This window comes from Rattus rattus, chromosome 5 (assembly GCF_011064425.1).
Source record: "Rattus rattus isolate New Zealand chromosome 5, Rrattus_CSIRO_v1, whole genome shotgun sequence".
Taxonomy (NCBI): Eukaryota; Metazoa; Chordata; class Mammalia; order Rodentia; family Muridae; genus Rattus; species Rattus rattus.
In genome coordinates, this window is record NC_046158.1 from 98901577 (window position 1) to 98920419 (window position 18843).

At 39.1% G+C, this 18843-nt stretch overlaps 1 protein-coding gene across 3 annotated transcripts in view; it reads right to left on the reverse strand.

The window, feature by feature from the left end:
- The window catches only part of Ttbk2 (tau tubulin kinase 2), a 105995-nt gene that overhangs the window by 33240 nt on the left and 53912 nt on the right, over nt 1–18843 (reverse strand). For all 3 annotated transcript variants that reach the window (XM_032904028.1, XM_032904025.1, XM_032904027.1), the window contains 3 exons: nt 11522–11595; nt 7472–7612; nt 4992–5096 (listed from right to left, as the gene is read on the reverse strand). In XM_032904028.1, the coding sequence (XP_032759919.1) occupies nt 4992–5096; nt 7472–7612; nt 11522–11595 (320 nt within the window). The remainder of the gene's footprint in view (nt 1–4991; nt 5097–7471; nt 7613–11521; nt 11596–18843) is intronic.

Below are 18843 nucleotides of genomic sequence, written 5' to 3' on the forward strand. Positions count from 1 at the left end.
TTTGAAAGAGGTTACAACTGTACTTTGCCTGTATAAGCAGTTTATGTTGGCTACTTATACTAGATAATACAAATGAAGCTAATCATGGTCATAGCCTTGGACACTATAACACCAAATAGTCCAAATGCTTTTGGCTTACATGACTTTCTATATCTTGCCTTCTTTTCTTTTCTTTTCTTTTCTTTTTTTTGGGGGCTGGGGACCGAACCCAGGACCTTGCGCTTCCTAGCCAAGCGCTCTACCACTGAGCCAAATCCCCAACCCTATATCTTGCCTTCTTAAACGTACTATAGTTCCTTCTATTACCGATTTTTTTCTGGCTCAAAATTTTATGCTTGGTATTCTTCAGACTGTCACCTCAATTCATGCTTCCTGGGGCTAGTTCTTGGAACTAAAACCTCTACTTAGAGCAGGTACCTACTCAGAAGGATTAATTGTCCTATTGTAGATCATCACTCCTTGCCTGCATTCTGTCATCTAAAGAAAAGGATACTTATACATAAGAAGTATTATGAACTTCACATAGACATGACCAGGAAGAGCCTCTTCTGGCATATATCATAGTCAAGATGTCATGGTTGTCTGTGATGGTCTCCATTTGCTATAAAGAGAAGCTTCTTTGATGAGGGGTGGTAGCTACACTTATCTGTGGGTCTAAGGATAAGATTTAGAATGCAATAAAAAGTGACGCCAGTCTAGCAAAGTGGCAGTAATCCATTCTTTTTTTAAGGTCCATAACCTCACTAGCCCAGGAAGCTGACTAGGAATGATTTCCTTCCTGTTGAGTGGGCCTTAAGACCCATTAGGCAGTTGTTAGTTGCCACTGACATGTGTCAGTTCTCACACCTTTATTCATATTTTATCATGATGGCAACTGTCACGGCTCACGGTGCTGCAGCTGGGTAGGACTGTTTAACTGTTTCCCTCCCGTGGCAGCCTGCACTGTAATTTCTGGAGCCGTGGTAGTTAGACCAGGGATTAATAGATCGTGGGGATCCCAGCTTCTGCAACTCTGGCTCATGAGACATCACGGAAGAGTCAGAAAGCAGGCTGTGAAGCAGTCCTTTATAACAATGGCCACATAAAGAAGACTGGAGCAACAGTAACATCAATGGATATATTAGAGTGGAATGGGGATAAGAACTAAAGGGAACTAACTACTGACTGCTGAGAGGAGAATTAGCCTCTTCCAGGGATGAGCTTCCTTATTGGTTGTCTAATGCAGAATGGTCAGACTTGAAGCCATATTCACACAACAAAAACAGATTCAACGGATTGTGCACATATATACATACATATATGCATATGTATGTGACAAATATAATCAAAGAAAAGGAGGCTATCCCAAGGGTATCTTTGAGTTGGGCGCATGGCAAGGTTTTAAGGGAGAGTAGCTGGCAGGGGTTGAGGGAGGAAAGAAAGGGGAGAAGTGAAATAACCCTCTTGCAATTAAAACCATTTTTAAAAAAAAATTGTAAAAAAAAAAACAAACACAAAGAAAAAACTTCTAAAAGCTGTAATGAAAAATGCCAACTGACATACAGAGGCAGAAACAACATAACATCCAAAACACAGAAAGTGCTAAAAGCAAACACAGGATAAAAACACTTCAGGATATAGATATAAGCATAGGAAACAGCCCCAAGAACTGGCAAATGGGTAACATGAAACCAAAAGGATTCTGATCAGCAAAAAAATGATCAACACAAAGAACAGACACCTAGAGAGTGAGAAGACAATCTCTGTAGCCATACCTCAAACAAAGGGCTACATGAAGTTGCATATCTAGACTACATGAAGAATTACAAAAAAATTAAATGAGAAAAATCTCTACTTGCCAATCAATAAATGGGGCAATACTCTGTACAGACGGCTTTCAAAAGAACTAAAAATGACAATAGGTATTTTAAAGAGTGTTTAACATGGGGCTGAGAGATTGCTCAGCACTTAAGAATAGTAGCTTTTCAGAACCCATGTCTGTTCAAAACTGTTAACTCCAGTTCTAGAGAACCTAATGCTCTTTTTCTGGCCTCTGTGGTCCCAAGGCAGGTATATGGTACACATACATGAGGCAAACATCTACACAAATACAATGGAAATAAAAGTTTTTAAAGTGTATCTGTAGCCATCAAAGAAATGCAAATTAAAAGGACTGCGATTCTATCTTACCTCAGTAAGAGTGACACCATCAAGAAAGCAAAGACAATATAGGCTGACAAGTGTGTGGGGAGAAAGGAGCCTTTAATCTACTGTTGGTGGGAATGTAACCTATTACAGCCACTATAGAAATCAGAAACAGGCTTCCCCCAAAACTAAAATTAGAACTACCAGATGACCCAGCTAATTCATTCTAGGCATACATCCAAAGGACTCAATATGCTCCTCATATATCTCAGATTGGCCTTGAATTCACCTTGTATCTGAGAATAACCTTGAGCATCTGGTCCTCCTCCTAAGTGCTAGATCACTGCCATGCCTGGTCTACATAATGCTTGGAATCAAACCAGGTTCTCATTGATCTACGAAAACATTCTTACAGGAGTCAACTGTAACTTCTCAGTGCCCAGTACTTCTCTGTAACACCTACAGTAATGACAGACAACCTTACCATCGTTCATGAAGAACTTTCTCCATCTGGTTTCCAAGATTCTACCGCGCTCTTGATTTTCCTCTTACCTGACTGACATTACTTCTCATAGGCCCATGGTTCTTCCCTATCTACCAACATTGCTCAAAGTGTCCCAGTGGCTCAGACCCAAGACCTCGTTCCTGTCTAGCTACACCTTCTTCCTAGGTAATCTTAACTATTTTTATTTTTTAATGCTGCCCTCACTTCTGGATACCGAAGATTGAACCAAGGTCTAAGTTCACCACACTGGCCCTGAGTTTACTCTGTAGTCCAGGCAGGTTTTAAGTTTTTAAATCCTTCTGCCTCAGCCTCCCATGGAATTACAGGCTACTGCTACTAGGTTCAACTAAAGAAGTTTAATCTTCTTTTTACTTGTTTCTAGATAGCCTCATAGCTTTGTTCTCACATTTTATTTAATTGCTGATATATTATCTCCTTAGAGGTCTTTCTAATATAAACCTCCAAAAATTGTTCCTGGCCTCTGCCCAGTTCTATGTCAACACACAGAATTTTCTGTGTTATGACTGCACAAAATTATATATTTAGGCCAGGTATGATCATAAATGTATTCCATTTTAGCACTTTAGAGACCTCAAAGATAGAAGAAAAAAATTAAGTTTAGAATTAGCCAAGGCTACATACTGAAAACCAGCCTCAACAATAAATAAGTAAAATTCGTGTCATCTTTCTTTTTTACTAAAATAAACTTAGCAAGGTTCTTGAAATTGTCTACCTATTTATTACTGCTGCCCCAATATGTGGATTTATGATTCATATATGTGCTCATTAAATATGTTTTCTAAGTAAATCAACAATACCTTGATAATGTTCTAGAAACCAAACACCTAATATGTAGAATAGAATTCGATGTATATCCAAGTCTAATAGACTCTAAATTGATCACCTGTTTTACTAATACTAATACAAGCCTCACTATGGCTTAAAAAGGTTCTCTAAATTACCAAGCACATAAGATTCTCACATTCAATGCACACCTTTGATCCCAGCACTTGTGAGGCAGAGGCAGGCAGATCTCTGTGAGTTCAAGGCCAGTATGATCTATAAATTGAGTTCCAGAAAAGTCAGAGCTATATAATGAGACACTATCTCAAAAATATTCTAAAAGAAAAAAAGATTCTCATATGTCTAGACCTTAATTATTATATTTAATATGTATGTATAACTAACTAGTGTGCAGTTGGCTCAATCAAAATCAAAATGTTTTATCTTTTATACAACTAGTTAACCTGATAGAAATGAAAATCACAATGAAAAACCAAGGTTAAACAAACTCAAAGTTTAAAGTAAACAACAGAAAAGTCACAAAGTGAGATGAAGTGCCAGCAAAACAGTATGGAGAGTTGCCTGGCCCACTTCCCAGTAAAGTTGGTAAGCATTAGTTAAAAACAAACCACGTGGGGTTGGGGACTTAGCTCAGTGGTAGAGCGCTTGCCTAGCAACCGCAAGGCCCTGGGTTCGGTCCCCAGCTCCGAAAAAAAGAAAAAAAAAAAAAAAAACAAAAAAAAACAAACCACGTAAGCCCTAGACATAGCTTTAAAGGCAAACAAATGAAATACTTTCAAGAAATTCTGTGAACATTCCATAAGAAAGGTAAGGGTCTGTGTATTCAAAACAAGAGTGCTCTCTCCCATTGCCTAGCTTGACAAGACTGACTCCATTCCAAATTGCTGCAGTCAGGAACACATGGCTAAATTCCCCATCAGGGCCCCACCAAGGAGTTCCCTTTTGAGAAGGTGCAGGGCTGGAGTGTGTTCCAGCTTGCTTTAGCAGCCTGGCTGGTGAAGAGACGAATGGGTGTGCTTGGTGCACTACATTTGGTAGACTCTACTGACAAGATTCTAGCTAAACCCCCTCTTAAGTCTCTTCTCAAGTTGGCCTTGACTAAGGGGCGCGGTCTAATTTGTCTTTGCTGGTCTAGTTTTGGCAAAACTCTTAAGAGGCAAGTTTAGTAAAAACCCTCTACTTGGACTTTTGACCAAATTTCTTATCCCCCATCTCCCTATCTCACCACTGTGATATGTGCCTTGAGCATAACTGCCACCATACATAAGTTCACCAGAGAAGAACTTCTCCCTGTGTATCACAAAACATCTTGCTAATACATCACAAAGTTAAAACTCAAGCCCCCTACTGATTATATGCAGTTAACTCTAGGTACTAGTTTCTTAATCTTATAATTTACTAATCTGGCTTCAACATAAACATTCACTGTTTTTTAAATTCACTGAGCTTCATCCCCTCCTCCTATCATTCAGTCTGATACATAATTAGCATTTCTTTAAAGTGATACTAGAAATAATAGTTTAATTATCATATATTAGATAGTAATGAAAAAGCTTACTGGTCTGACGTCACCACAGGAATTGGTAAATTGTCGGGCTAAGCCAAAATCAAGCATAAAACATTTTCTACATGTACTGGGAAAGCGTCCCATGGCGAAATTTGACTAGAAAAAGATAAAGATGGAAATACATATTACAATAAGTCAGTCTGCCTACATTTTACCCTGCATGAATTCTACTTATAGCATGTTTCAGATACACTATTGTAAGTCTATAATTTTTAACTAGGCATTAATATATAGTATAATTTGGTTGCTGGTTCTACCTCTCACAGAAAAATTAAATCTTTTCATAGTTGAGTGTTCTTATAAATACAATCAGCGATTGAGAAAGAGTTGTTAATGTCTACCATCAGGGAAACTGAGCAAAAATAAATTTAAAGTTTCTATAGTTACATATAATGACCCAATTAAAACCAGAACTAGAATCTCTTAAAATTCTGTGTAAGTTACTGCTTAAATGATGACCCAACCTCCTAAACAAGGGGAGCTTCAAAGAGGGGAAAATGCACATAAACCTCAAAGAATTTTTATTACTTCTCTATCTTTAGTTAAGTATGAGTGCTGGTCGTGATGGTACACGCTTTTAATTCCAGTACTAAAGTCAGAGTCTGGGCTGATCTCTGTGAGTTCAAGGTCAGAATGGTCTATATAGCAAGTTACAGTCTAACCCTATCTTAATAAATAAGCAAATAAATTAAAAAATGTCCTATATGAGTCAGTCATAAAGCTGAATCATACTAAAATTAAAAATACAATTCAGAAAACATTCCAAAATAGACCAAAGGAAAAAAATTTTTTTTCTAAAAAAAAAAATTCAGGGTAGCCATGTGTGATGGCAGACCTTTAACTCCAGCGTTCAGGAAGCAGAAACAAGTCTTAGTTATATTACTCCTTGTCTCAAAACAAAATGAAACGAAACAGCTCCCAAATCTAAAGCCTATGTAATGTGTCAAATGACTGCAAGTTTGATAAGATAAATATGCAAATAAGGGAATTTGTAATGGTAAAATGAAAGCTGTTACATCATTGTTTGCTTTTGTTAAAAAGTATAATTTTACTTTGGAGCTTTCTGATGAAATGGAAAGTTGTTTCTCAAATAATGACAGAGAAAGGCACTGAACGACAGTAAAATACTCTATAATTGTAAAGAGGGCTCTACATTGCCAAACTGTGAATCTTTTCTACTTCAATCTCCCCATACAATAACTGACCTAAAATAAATTACTTATTCATGCTGTTTTATTTAAATGTCATATTAAATATAACCCGTTCCTAGTTTCAGAATGGTTCTAATTCTAGAAGAAAACACTTTGAAGAAATTTAGTTTCCATTTTCATGTAAACTAATTTTAGAAATGATATAATCACAGGTGGTTTTATTTTTCAAATGTACCAACATCAATTAAATTTATAAATATGGGATATCAGAAATGGGTCATCTGTCATTATGGAGAATAAAATACCAAATAAAAAGGAAGAAAAGCACATTTCAGTAATAAAGACAATGATTTCTTTTTTTTTATTGGTCATTTTATTTATTTCCATTTCAAATGTTATCCCCTTTCCTGGTTTCCCTTCCCCCTGCTTCCATGAGGGTGCTCTATCACCCCACCCACTCCCTCCCACCTCACCTCCTGGCATTCCCCTACACTGGGGCAGTGAGCCTTCACAGGACCAAGGGCCTCCAGTCCCATTGATGCCAGGTAATGATTTCTAAGAAAATCAAAACAGAACAAAAAGGGGGAAAGCAAATCCTAGTTCCACAAGCCCTTAGGAGAAGATTAAGGCCATTCACTACTTGATTATTTCCAGTGAATACAATTGGTAACTTGACAAAATAACAACTAGTATCAGGAACCACAACTCAGACTTATCACTTACAAGTAAGGCTGAATAATTAGCAATGCTAACACACCTAATAATAACTGAATAATTAGCAATGCTAACACACCTAATAATAACTGGCAAGCACACAATTTGTGTGTGAATGTGTGTGGGGGGACCAGAGGACAACCTCAGGTACAGTTCCTCAAGCAGGCTACAGCTGACAGGCCAAGCAAGCCCCAAAGAACCAGCTCACCACTTTGATCACTAGGGTACACCACTGTAAAAAAAAACAAAAAAACAAAACCAAACATGGGTTCCAGGGATTGAACTCAAGACTCAAGTCCTCAGTACTTTAACAACTGAGCCATCTCCTAGCCCCCAAGCATAAAATATTTTTAATTTAGCAAGCAAGCAATATCTTATGATATGAGAAAAGCTACTGAAAATAAGCTGTAGTTTCCCATTACCAATTTTAATTAAAAAAACCCTAAGAGATAAATTATTTTTACTTTTAGGGCATTAGAGAAATAAAAACATTATTTGTATTTAACCACAACATATACAGAAAACTACATTTACGCACTCTGTCTTCTACTAGCATTAGAAGTACTAAACAATAGCTTCTGTGCTTGGAACAGAAAAGGCCCCTACCGGTTTGATGTCTCTGTGAAGGAATCCCACAGAATGTATGCTTTCAATAGACTCCAGAATCTGTTTCCCGAGACGAAGAGTAGTGCTAATAGTGAATGTGCCCCGAGATTGGCTACGTCGAAGATCTGCCAGATTCCGACCCTGTGGGATCAGATAATCACTTTAAAATACAGTCCTGGTCTTATGGTAAGACTGAAAACTATCTGTTTACTTATTACCACATTATAGAATGCTCTGACCGAAACAGTGAAGCTCTTGTCTAAGTAGTGATCTTCTACTTCAAAGAATATGGTCTAATAACCAAAACGAGAATAAGCATTTTCTCAGAAGAGCCCAAGTGAGGATGCTTTAATCCCACTTAGGAGGGAGAAGAAAACAATCACGGAGGCAGAGGGAGGGAGGGACCTGGAAGAGAGAGGGAAGGGAGGAGGGAAAAGGGGAACACGATCAGGTATGGTGGAGGGGAGACAGGAGAGACTCCCTGAGGGCAAGCATTCAGAATGAATATGCAACCTCAGGGGCAGGTGGGGGAGGTGTTGGAGGACCCTCTAGAAAGTACCAGAGACCTGGGAGATAAAGGAGGGACCTTAGATGAAATGCCCAACAGTGGGGAGAAGGAACTCCACCTCCAACAGAAAGACAGGGCATCAAGTGGAGGGATAGGGTTGCTATCCTACAGTCAAAATTTCTGACCCAGAATTATTTCTGTCTAATAGAACTGCAGGAACAAAACTGGAGAAGAGACTGAGGGAAAGGAGGTCCAGTGACCAGCCGAAACTGGAATCCAACTCAAGGCGAGGCTCCCAGGCCTGACACTATTACTGATGCTATGGTGTGCTTACAGACAGGAGGTTAGCATGGCTGTCCTCCCAGAGGTCCAACAAACAGCTGACTAAGACAGATGAAGATACTTACACCCAACCATTGGACTGAAGTTGGGGACCCCTATGGTTGAATTAGGGAAAGGCTGAGGAGGAGGAGGGCAACCCCATAGGAAGACCAGCAGTCTCAACTAACCTGAACCCTTAAGATCCCAGACACAGAGCCACCTGCCAGGCAGCATACAAGAGCTGGTCCAAGGTCCCCAACACATATACAGTAGAGTATTGCCTGGTCTGACATCAGTGAGAGAAAATGTGCCTAACCCTCGAGAGACTTGAGCCCCCAGGGGATGGCAGAGTGGGAGGGAAGGAGGAATGGGATGAGGAACTGTGGAAGGTTGGACCAGGAGGGGGTCAATGACTGGACTATAAAACAGTAAAAGTAATAACAAAAAAATTTAAAAATTTAGTCAAGTGTGATGTGATCAAAGTAATCCAGGGGCAAAAATATTTCAACTATTTTTGTTTGTAATTGGCATCCGCATTTGCTGATCACTGCAATGGATGTCAAATAGATAAATATGGAAAAAAAAAAGAATCAGCATTTTCTGAAAAATTGTGTGTGTGTTTATGTGTGTATATGTGTGTGTGTGTCTGTTTGTCTGTCTGTCTTTATGTACATGACAGGGAGTGCCCTGGGAAACCAGAAGATGACATTTGGTCCCTGGAGCTGGAGTTAAAGATGGTTGGGGTTCTGGAAACTGAACTCTAGGCCTCTGGAAGAGTAGCAAAAGCTCTAAACTACAGAGCCACCTCTCAGCAGCCCTATGGATAACCATGCTGCGAGTAACCATGTTCCTAGGTCATCATGTCTTACTTTATCCTTGCTACTAACAAAACAGACTTGACTCTTCTTCCTCTTTTCTCCCTTCCTCCCTTCCTTCCTTCCTTCCTTCCTTCCTTCCTTCCTTCCTTCCTTCCTTCCTTCTTCCTCCTCTTTCTTTTCCTCCCCTGCCCCTTTCTTTTTTCTGATACGGTTTTGTGTAGCCCAGGCTAACCTTGAACTTCTTGTGTAATCAAGGATGACACTGAACTGATCTTGCCTCTATATTCCGACTCTGGGAATGCCAGTGTGCACCACCATGCCAAGTTTATGCATATGCTGGGGATTAAACCCAAAAGCCAGAGATTCATGCGTGCTAGTCGAATGCTCTACCAATTAAGCTACATCATCAGCCCCTTAGACTTGACTATTTTTAAAAATATAAAACATAGATATGTTTGTATTTCATTTGTATTGGCAATGATCAACAAAAAGAAACCTAAGGGAGGAAAAGGGGTCATAGGGCTTACAAGCTTCAGGCCATCTTTTCTTTCTTTTTTTTTAAGAAGTCAAAATAGCAACTCAGTCACATCACATTCACAGTCAAGAAAAAGTAAATAGACACATCTTTGCTTGTGTCCTTAGCTAGCTTTCTTTTCTTTTTCAATGTTCAGGAAATCCTGCCTAGGAAACAGTGCTGCCCACTAAGGGCTAGGTCTCCCTATATCAAAGAAAAATCAAGACACCCCCACAGGAATGCTCACAGGCTAACCAAATCTAGATAGGTTGCATCAAGTTAAAACTAACCAGCACCAATATACAAAGCAGTATTCCTCCTCACTACCCAACACATATTCTCTACAAGTTACTTACGTTTCCTACATCAACTTTTTTTTAAATAAAAAAGAGTAATTATACCCACTTCATATAATTTTATGAGGACTAAATAAAATCCATATGAAGTTTCTAGAATACTGCCTGGTATTCCACAAATGCTAAATACTGCCATTATTGGCAAATATTATAGGAAACAAAAGGCTATGAAGGCCAAAATAAAAAGTTAAAGGAAAAAGCAGGTGATGATATGAACATTCAGTTGAAACATGAGCTAGACATCGGGGAGGGAGTTGGTACAGGACATCTGAGGAACTCAGAGTAAGCAATGATGGAGGTCATCTCTTACATAACTATTTCTGGCAGAATTCCATTTCTGTGTAGTTGTTTTCTATCAATACAGCCTTGAGCCTGGAAGCAAGTATCCCTGACTTACCCTCTGCCTGTGCAGCCTGTGTACTATGTCTACCAGTATCTGGGCAGTCATGCTATCATGAACCTGGATGTCTGTAACATCTGCCTGCCTGTTAGTCTGTATGTTGGTGAATAAAGTATATTATATATGCTTAAAACTTCTCATATTCTCTTTAACCTCCTATTGTCCTATGACTCTCCCTTGTCCTTGTTATAAACTATATATGTATAGCTCATATTAGCAGCCAATTTTAGAGAAAACAGGGAACATATTAATGAACTAAAAAATGTCAAATGGCAACCACTTCAACACATAAAAGTACGCTAAATTGAGATGGAGAATCATGTAAGAAAAGCTTCAAGGGCCAGTGAGATGGCTCTGTAGGCAGAAGTACTTGCTGCCTGACACCCTAGGACCTACATGGTAGAAAGATATAGTAACATATCTTTAGGTCTAAGTCAAATACTGAAGAGCACTGGAGAAACAGGAAAAGCCTTTTGAAGAGAAGAGGAGACATTTAGGCCTGGGTTTATGAATTTAACTCACTGGCATGTACTGTGAAGGAAAATAAAGAATCCAAATATCTAAAGAATATGAAAGTCTGAAGAATATGAAAGGAAACTGAGAGCTGGCCACATTTGATACTTGGAGGTGACCATGCTGTGTGTGTCCAGAAGACAGGCAGTGTCAAGGACAACAGACCAGCTTTCTCATTCTCCCTACTGGAGCTCGGACTCCCATCTTCTCTTTCTGAGCTCCTACTCCTCAGCCCATCTCTGATCCTGTCTCAAGAGGAAGGAGCAACGCTTGCTGACAGAAAGAGAAAGCACTCATCCTCTCCTTCAACTATGCTTACAATCTTAACACCATGGCTGGGACTTGAAAGCGTGAGTGGAGATCTAAAATGCCTGAGGGAGAAAAGATAAAAAGGGAATGAACACAGAAGAGTAAGGCTTATACTGTAACCCACAATCTATTTGAGATTAAACATATGCAAATGATACATATGACAACTAATAAAGTTGCATTTAAAAAAAACAAATTTCATTTGTACAGTATACATAAGAATTCTGTCACTTCTTTCTTCATTATTTACTGTAACTAGGTATTTTGATCAAAACTAAAAGATTTTAAGACACATTTTCAGGGTAACATACCTGCAATTGCATGACCACGTAGTTGAAACGGTCATTTCTCCCACAACCAATAAATCTACAAACATGGTCTTTCCCTAGATGAAAAGAAAGAAAAGAGTGGGAAAAGATGTACTATGGTTTCTCTTGTTAAAGGTTAATAAATTGGATTTCTGTGTTGTATTTTATGACTTAATATAAACTATATAAAATGTTTCAAGAATATAAAAAACAAGAAATTTACATTATTTATTTTAATCCACCCATTGCCAGGTTCTCCTCTGTTCCTTGCATACTCAAATAAATGGTTAATGAGTAAGTAAAGAAATAAACTAAGAAGGGAATAAACAAAGGTGCGTTATCCAGAAAGGAAAATATTTAGAAAGTCACTAAAAATTACTCTGAGCAGACGCAGTAAGGGCTATGTTTAATTTGCTTATTTTATACACATTCTGACACACACTTTTTTACATTACTGCAACAAATACGTGACCTTTCTTGTTCTCACTGAATTGGATGAGCCTAGTGCTTTTCAACCCAAGGTTAACATGTGAAATCCAAGGAGATACTGGCTGGGATATATAGAGGGACTGAGAAATGCAGGAAAAAAAACCTGAGCCAGTCTCTTGATTTTTAAAAAAGTATACTTCCATCCCAAAAGGCAACCAAGTCCAGGAAGTCACCAGGCAGAGAGCTGGGGGCAGATGCAGACTGAGATGTAGAGCTGAGGCACTGCATGGAGTCTTGTGCTCCATGGAGAGGAATCTCAACTGTATGTGTAGGTCAAGGTTTCCCACTATGGCTACTCATCAAAACCACCCAGGAAACAAAGATTCCCAAAGGCCACACTGACTTACAATCTATATGAGAAAGATACAACTTTTCAAAATTCTATAAAATAGCTGAAAACAGGGCAGAGGCAGAAAAGTTTAAGGCTGGCCTCCACTACATGAGTTCAAGGCCAACCTGGGCTAAATGATGAAACTATCTTAGAAGATGAAAATAAAAACTGTGTAAAAATAAAGAATTTTTAAAATATAAATCTGCAACTTAGAATCAAGGAAAAACCTTCAAGAATACACTGACAGGAAGAAAAATTCTGAGACCAAGTTATAACAGAAATGACAAGTTCCACAGAAAACTCAGGAGATGAATCAGGGGCTGTGTGATTGCTGTGCAGTCATGAGGACCTGAATACAGATCCTAAGCACCCACATAAAAATCCGGATGTGGCTGTGCACATCTGCATGTGACTCCAGTGCTGGAGAGGTGGAGACAGGATTGTCAGGGCTTGCTGGGCAGAACTCTGACTTTCACCGTTTTGTAAAAGGAGTGAGGCAAAGAGCAATAAGGGGGCTGCCTAGTATCTTCTGATGATCTATTTACTCACAGTGTGCATGGTGGGCACACACATATACTTGTATGTGCATGCGCGCGTGCGCGCGCGGACACACACACACACACACAAAGCATTGGTTACTCATATAAATAATTAGGCAGTTACGAGAGATGAAGAGGTAGAGAAGCCAATTTATAAAGGGTAAATACGCTGGGGATTTAGCTCAGCGGTAGAGCGCTTACCTAGGAAGCGCAAGGCCCTGGGTTCGGTCCCCAGCTCCGAAAAAAAAAGAACTAAAGGGTAAATACAACGAAAAACTGAGGGTGGACAACCTTTGAAGCTAGCTTGTAAAAATAACACAGAGCAAACACTAAAGGCTAAAAAATAAAAAAGATTAAAATAAGTTTCAAAAGTAATCTGTCCACTTAAAATAAAATCCACCTAAGACTTGCTTTGGCCAATAGACACAGATTCCTGAATGCTGGAATTTAAGTCTATTAATTTGTTTGTTTTGTTATTCTGTTTTCAATTTGTTACTACACTGATGATAAATTAGCAACCTTTTCCTCAGCTTCAGTTACAAAAAAAAGTTTTAATTAGTCAATTTGTTGTCAATACTTTGAGAATCCATGCCCAAAGCTGGAAATATACTGATGTGAATACAGCATTTGCAAGCATGCATCAAACCTTAACACTGTAAAAGAACAAAATGAAACAAGAAAGATTCATCTCCTACCACATCTCCCCTCTCCCCCTTTTTCCTTTTTCTTTCATATAAAGGCAGGGGTCAATCATGCCTCAGTCTTCAAACTGTGGGATTTCAGGTGGACTACTGTGCCCAGCTTTTTGCAACATGCACTTCATATAAAATCATATAAAAAACATATAAAATCATATGATATAATCCAGTCATATAAAAACAAAAGACAGTACTAGATTTAATAAACTAGATTAAGTATTAGATTTTTGTTGTTGTAGCTTTTGTTTCTTGAGACAAGATTTCTGTGTAACCCAGGCTGGCCTCGAACTCCATTGCATTTGCCTCTGCCTCACTAGCACTGGGATTAGAGGCTACCACTTCCTGCCTCCCACCCCATGCTTGTCTGTATGCTCTTTAGCAGTACTGGGGACTGAACCAATTACCCTATACATTCTAGGCAAGAACTCTGTGCCCAACCTTTTACTTCACTTCTCAAGTTGAGGCCGGGGTCTCACTGAGCTGCTCACAAATATAGATTTTTTTTTTTTTAAGATTTTATTTTATTTATATGAGTACACTGTAGCTGTCTTCAGACACACCAGAAGAGGGCATCAGATCTCATTACAGATGGTTGTGAGCCACCATGTGGTTGCTGGGAATTGAACTCAGGACCTCTGGAAGAGCAGTCAGTGCTCTTAACCACTGAGCCATCTCTCCAGCCCACAAATATAGATTTAAATAAACTATTGATTCCTTGTTGAATAATTAAAACATGGCTAGTGGCAAATTTTTTAGTACTTGTTAATACATTTCTATCAATTTAGGTAATAATTTTATTTCTCAAACTTTATAGTATAATTACTATTTCTCTTCTATATTTACTTATGCAATTAATGAAACTATTTAATAAAGTTGGCTCAAAAAATGTATGTGTTTAGAACAGCTACGATTTAGTGACAACAGTACTCTTCAGATGACTTCTGTGGTACCCAGTGAAAGCTGAGGCCAGCGAGGAGTGCAGGGAGCACTTACTGTCCCAGTACCTAATGCACAATCTAAGGACTAGTGAGACAGTGTTTACAAGTGAACAGACTAAGAGAAACAGTAGCTAATAAAATATGTATGATATGTAATCATTTATCCTTTTTTATACATTTTTACACATTCGAATCACATGATAAGCATTAGCATTTTGTTTCTCAGATACAGAAGTAGAGGACTGGTGAGGTTAATCGCTTAGTCCAAAACAATACAGCTAGAAAATGATGGTGCAATTTGATTCCAAAGCTTTTATTCTTTAAAAAAAAAAAGTTATATTTATCCATTTACTTATTTATTGGATGTGTGTGTCTGGCACTCATGTGGAGGTCAGAAAACAACTTGTGACAATCAGTTCTCTCTCAAGTGTCTAGGTCCCAGACTTGGCAGTAAGACTTGGTGGCAAGTACCTTTACAAGCTGAGCCACCTTGCTGGCCTTAGAAAAACCTTTATTCTTAACCATTATGTAAGAAATTACTGAAACAGATCTTAAACTAGGTAATATCTGGTTAATAATATGAAGACTAACCTGAGTCTGGTGGCACAGCTATCTGAAAGCCTAAGAGTAATGACAAACTCAAGACCTGCCTGGGTTTCAGACTGAGCGAGAAAGGCCCTGCCTCAAAACACAGAGTACCGACAGGACGGTGTGGACACAGCTCAGTGACAAAGCTTTTGCCTAGCATGCATAAGGCTGTAGGTTGAACCCTTACACCTCCCACATGCAAAGTAATATTGAAACTAAAAGGGAACACAAAGGTTACATACATATGTATGTATATAAGCACATATGCATGTACTGTATACATATATACACATATATACATATGTATACTATGCATATAATATATACAATCTACTATGTCTACTAAACTTATTATATACACACCCAACACTAAAATTAAGTATTAACAATACCAGGTAAATTAAGTTCTCCACTCAAATTCACAGGTTACATATGAGCATAAAGAATTAACAGAGTATGAGGCTATCACATTATAAGGTAGAGTGAATGCACAGAAAGTCAAAAAGTTTTACTCTAGAAGACAAGTAAGTCAATTACTACATTTTAAGTTTATAAGAACATTTTAAGATAATAGTATTAAGATTTTACACGTAAATAGTTTCAATCATCCATGAAGAACAAAACAATTTATGTCAGTTGCCAGAAAATGAAGCTAGAGATTGTCTTATTAAGTGAAATAAACAAGACTCTGAAAGACAGTGTGTTCTTCCTAATATGGAACACCCACATGTGTGCCTGTGCATGTCACTTTTTTTCATGCTGTGACACAACACTGGACAAGCAGCTTAAGGAGGAACAGGTCTGTTTTGGCTCACAGCTGGAGGAGACAAAACATTATGTGAAGAAGCCATAACAGCAGGCGCAAAGGACAACGGATCACACTGCGTCCTTTGTCAAGTAGCAGAAAGAAGTGCATGCCCAGAGATGTGTTTCTTAACAGTTCTGGACCCTGACAAGTTGACAGTACTAACTACACACACATCTAGCCATGCTTCTGAATGCATCCCCCCTCAACACCAAAACAGATACATAGTTTATAGATTACAGTAGAAGGGTGACTATTTCAGAAGATGAAGACTAACTAGAGGAGAGAAGGGAGAGTGGCAGTTGGTAACAGAGGTGATGAGGCCAAAGCACCATTTATAGTAGAGTGAAAATGTCATTATTCAATAACAATGTTTTAAAAGAATACATTTACGATGATCAGAGCTGACAGGGTAGAGACTTAGGGGTTAAGGTAAACTAAGGCAGAAGGCATGAAAAGTGGCCTGAAACCTTGGACACTGACAGTTTTTCTTCATTGTTAATCAATCATACTAGACTTACAGTCACCTTCTGTGAGGGCATTTGCACAAGAGTAACCAATGCAGAAGAACTTAGCTTTTTATGTGAGTGGCACTATCCCATATTGTGGTGGGGAAAAGGCAGGTAAAATAGGAAATGAGGGCCAGAAAGCCCTCTCTCTCTGCTTTGTGGACTGAAGTGAACTGCTCTGCTCCACTACACCCTACATGACCACAACAGACACCCCCAAGACCACGAGCTCAAGTAAATTCTTCCCCCCTTACATTGTTTGTTATGTATAAGATCACACACAACTAAAGAAAAAACACATGCCAAGGTGTTACAATATAAACTAGGGGAGATCCTCTACTTCCATGGTCAGCAGCTCCAGAATCGCCCACAGACACCAAATTTAAGGGTGTGCAAATTTCATATAAAATTGAACTGTACTACATATAACTACTATGTTTATCCTCCTTGATTCTTAGGTTAACTAATCCAATGTAAAGCTTAGATGTACGGATGGGATATTGTTTGGGGAAGATAACCAAGAAAAAATGCTTGGTTCTGATGTAACTTCTTTCTTTTTAAATGCAAGGTTACACCACATAATTCCAAAAAAGGGCTACCTGTCTCTGCCCTAGCATGGGATTAAAGATGTGCCTGCCGCCACATCTGGTTCTCTTTTTCCTGAGAAAAGGAGCCCAGGCTAGCCCTGAGCTAAAATGCTGAGGATGTGCTGGTTTAAGTGGTACTGGGAATCAAACCCAACTCTGACCCATGGTAAGGTAAGCATTCTACCAACTAACTCAGTTACACCCACAATGACCAAGAATCCTTTTTTTGTTCATTTGTTTTTCAGATATCGTCTCTCTTTGTAATCTTGGCTGTTCTGGAATTCATAACACAGAACAGGCAGACCTCAAAGTCACAGAGATCTGCCTGCCTCTACCTTCTGAGTGCTGGGATTAAAGGTGTGTGCAACCATGCCATGCAGCTTCCAAGAATATTTAATCTCAAACTGGTTGAGTCCATACATGTGGAACTAATGGATATAAAGGATGAAGAGAATATTTTTTCTGTCCTAATCTCAGTCACTTAATTCGTAAGATCCTTATGATTCCTACCTGACTGAAAGTGTGTGTTGCTTAGTATAGTTCCTTAAATGGTTTCAGGATGGCCTCAGTCGCCATAAAGACGAACTGGTAAGACTATTTATTTATTTATAGTACAACTTTCAGGCTCACTCACTAAGTGCCAGGAAAGTGGGCTGAAGGAGCTAGAGATTACGCTCTGTAAAGCTCTTGGTAAGACTTGAGAACTTGTAGGTTGCTGAGCAAGTCCAAGTGTTGACTCACTGCAACCCTTCATCCCTAGCCCTAGTTATCTCTTCAGCTTATCTCTTACAATGTCCTTATTTTTTTTAAAGATTTATTTATTTATTATAAGTACACTATAGGGGTTGGGGATTTAGCGCAGGGGGAGAGCGCTTGCCTAGGAAGCGAAAGGCCCTGGGTTTGGTCCCCAGCTCCGAAAAAAAGAACCAAAAAAAAAAAAAAAAAAAAAAAATAAGTACACTATAGCTGTCTTCAGACACATCAGAAGAGGGCATCAGATCTCATTACAGATGTCTGTGAGCCACCATGTGGTTGCTGGGATTTGAACTCAGGACCTCTGGAAGAGCAGTCAGTGCTCTTAACCGCTGAGCCATCTCTCCAGCCCTACAATGTCCTCATAATAAACCAGGAAACACTGCTTCTCCCAGATCTATAAGCCATCCTAGCAAATTAGTTGAACCTAAAGAAGGGGCCACAAGAGCCTTGGTTGGTAGCCAGCCCATTAAAAAATATGACAACCTATGGCTTGCAATACGGTGTGTGAAGCTGAGTCCTCAGTTATGAGAACTGACGTTACCTTATAAAACCAAACACGGTGTACACAATCAGGGGCAGTGTCTCAAGCTGAAGACAAGAGCACAAGCAAAGTGCACTCCATTCTTCCGCTCACAGCCTCATCGTGCAAGTCAGATTTGACTCATTGTTAGATAATGGACAAGGTAAAGAGTTATCCAGTAATTCTGAGCATAAAGCTACATGATCCAGACTGTGTTTTAGAGAAGTCATAGAGGCTATGATAGCAGCCACAGGAGTCACTTAACCAATGACCTAAGGATAAAGAAGGTCAAAGTGAATCACCAGAGGTAAGAGTTTCCTTCCAAAGTTTTCAACTTAAGAGTTGAGGAACAGACTGTAGTTACAGCTCAGAGCTAGATCCTAGGCTAGATTCACAAACAAGTAGATTAGACAGGGAGGGGCTCAGGTAGAAAGTGAATTGAGACATTTAGCTGTCCACGGAAGGTTTAGTTTAAAAGAACTAGGCCAGCTGCTCATGATGGTGCATGCCTTTAGTCCCAAGCACTCCAATGCAGAGGCAGGCAGAGAAGTCTAGGGCAGTCTAT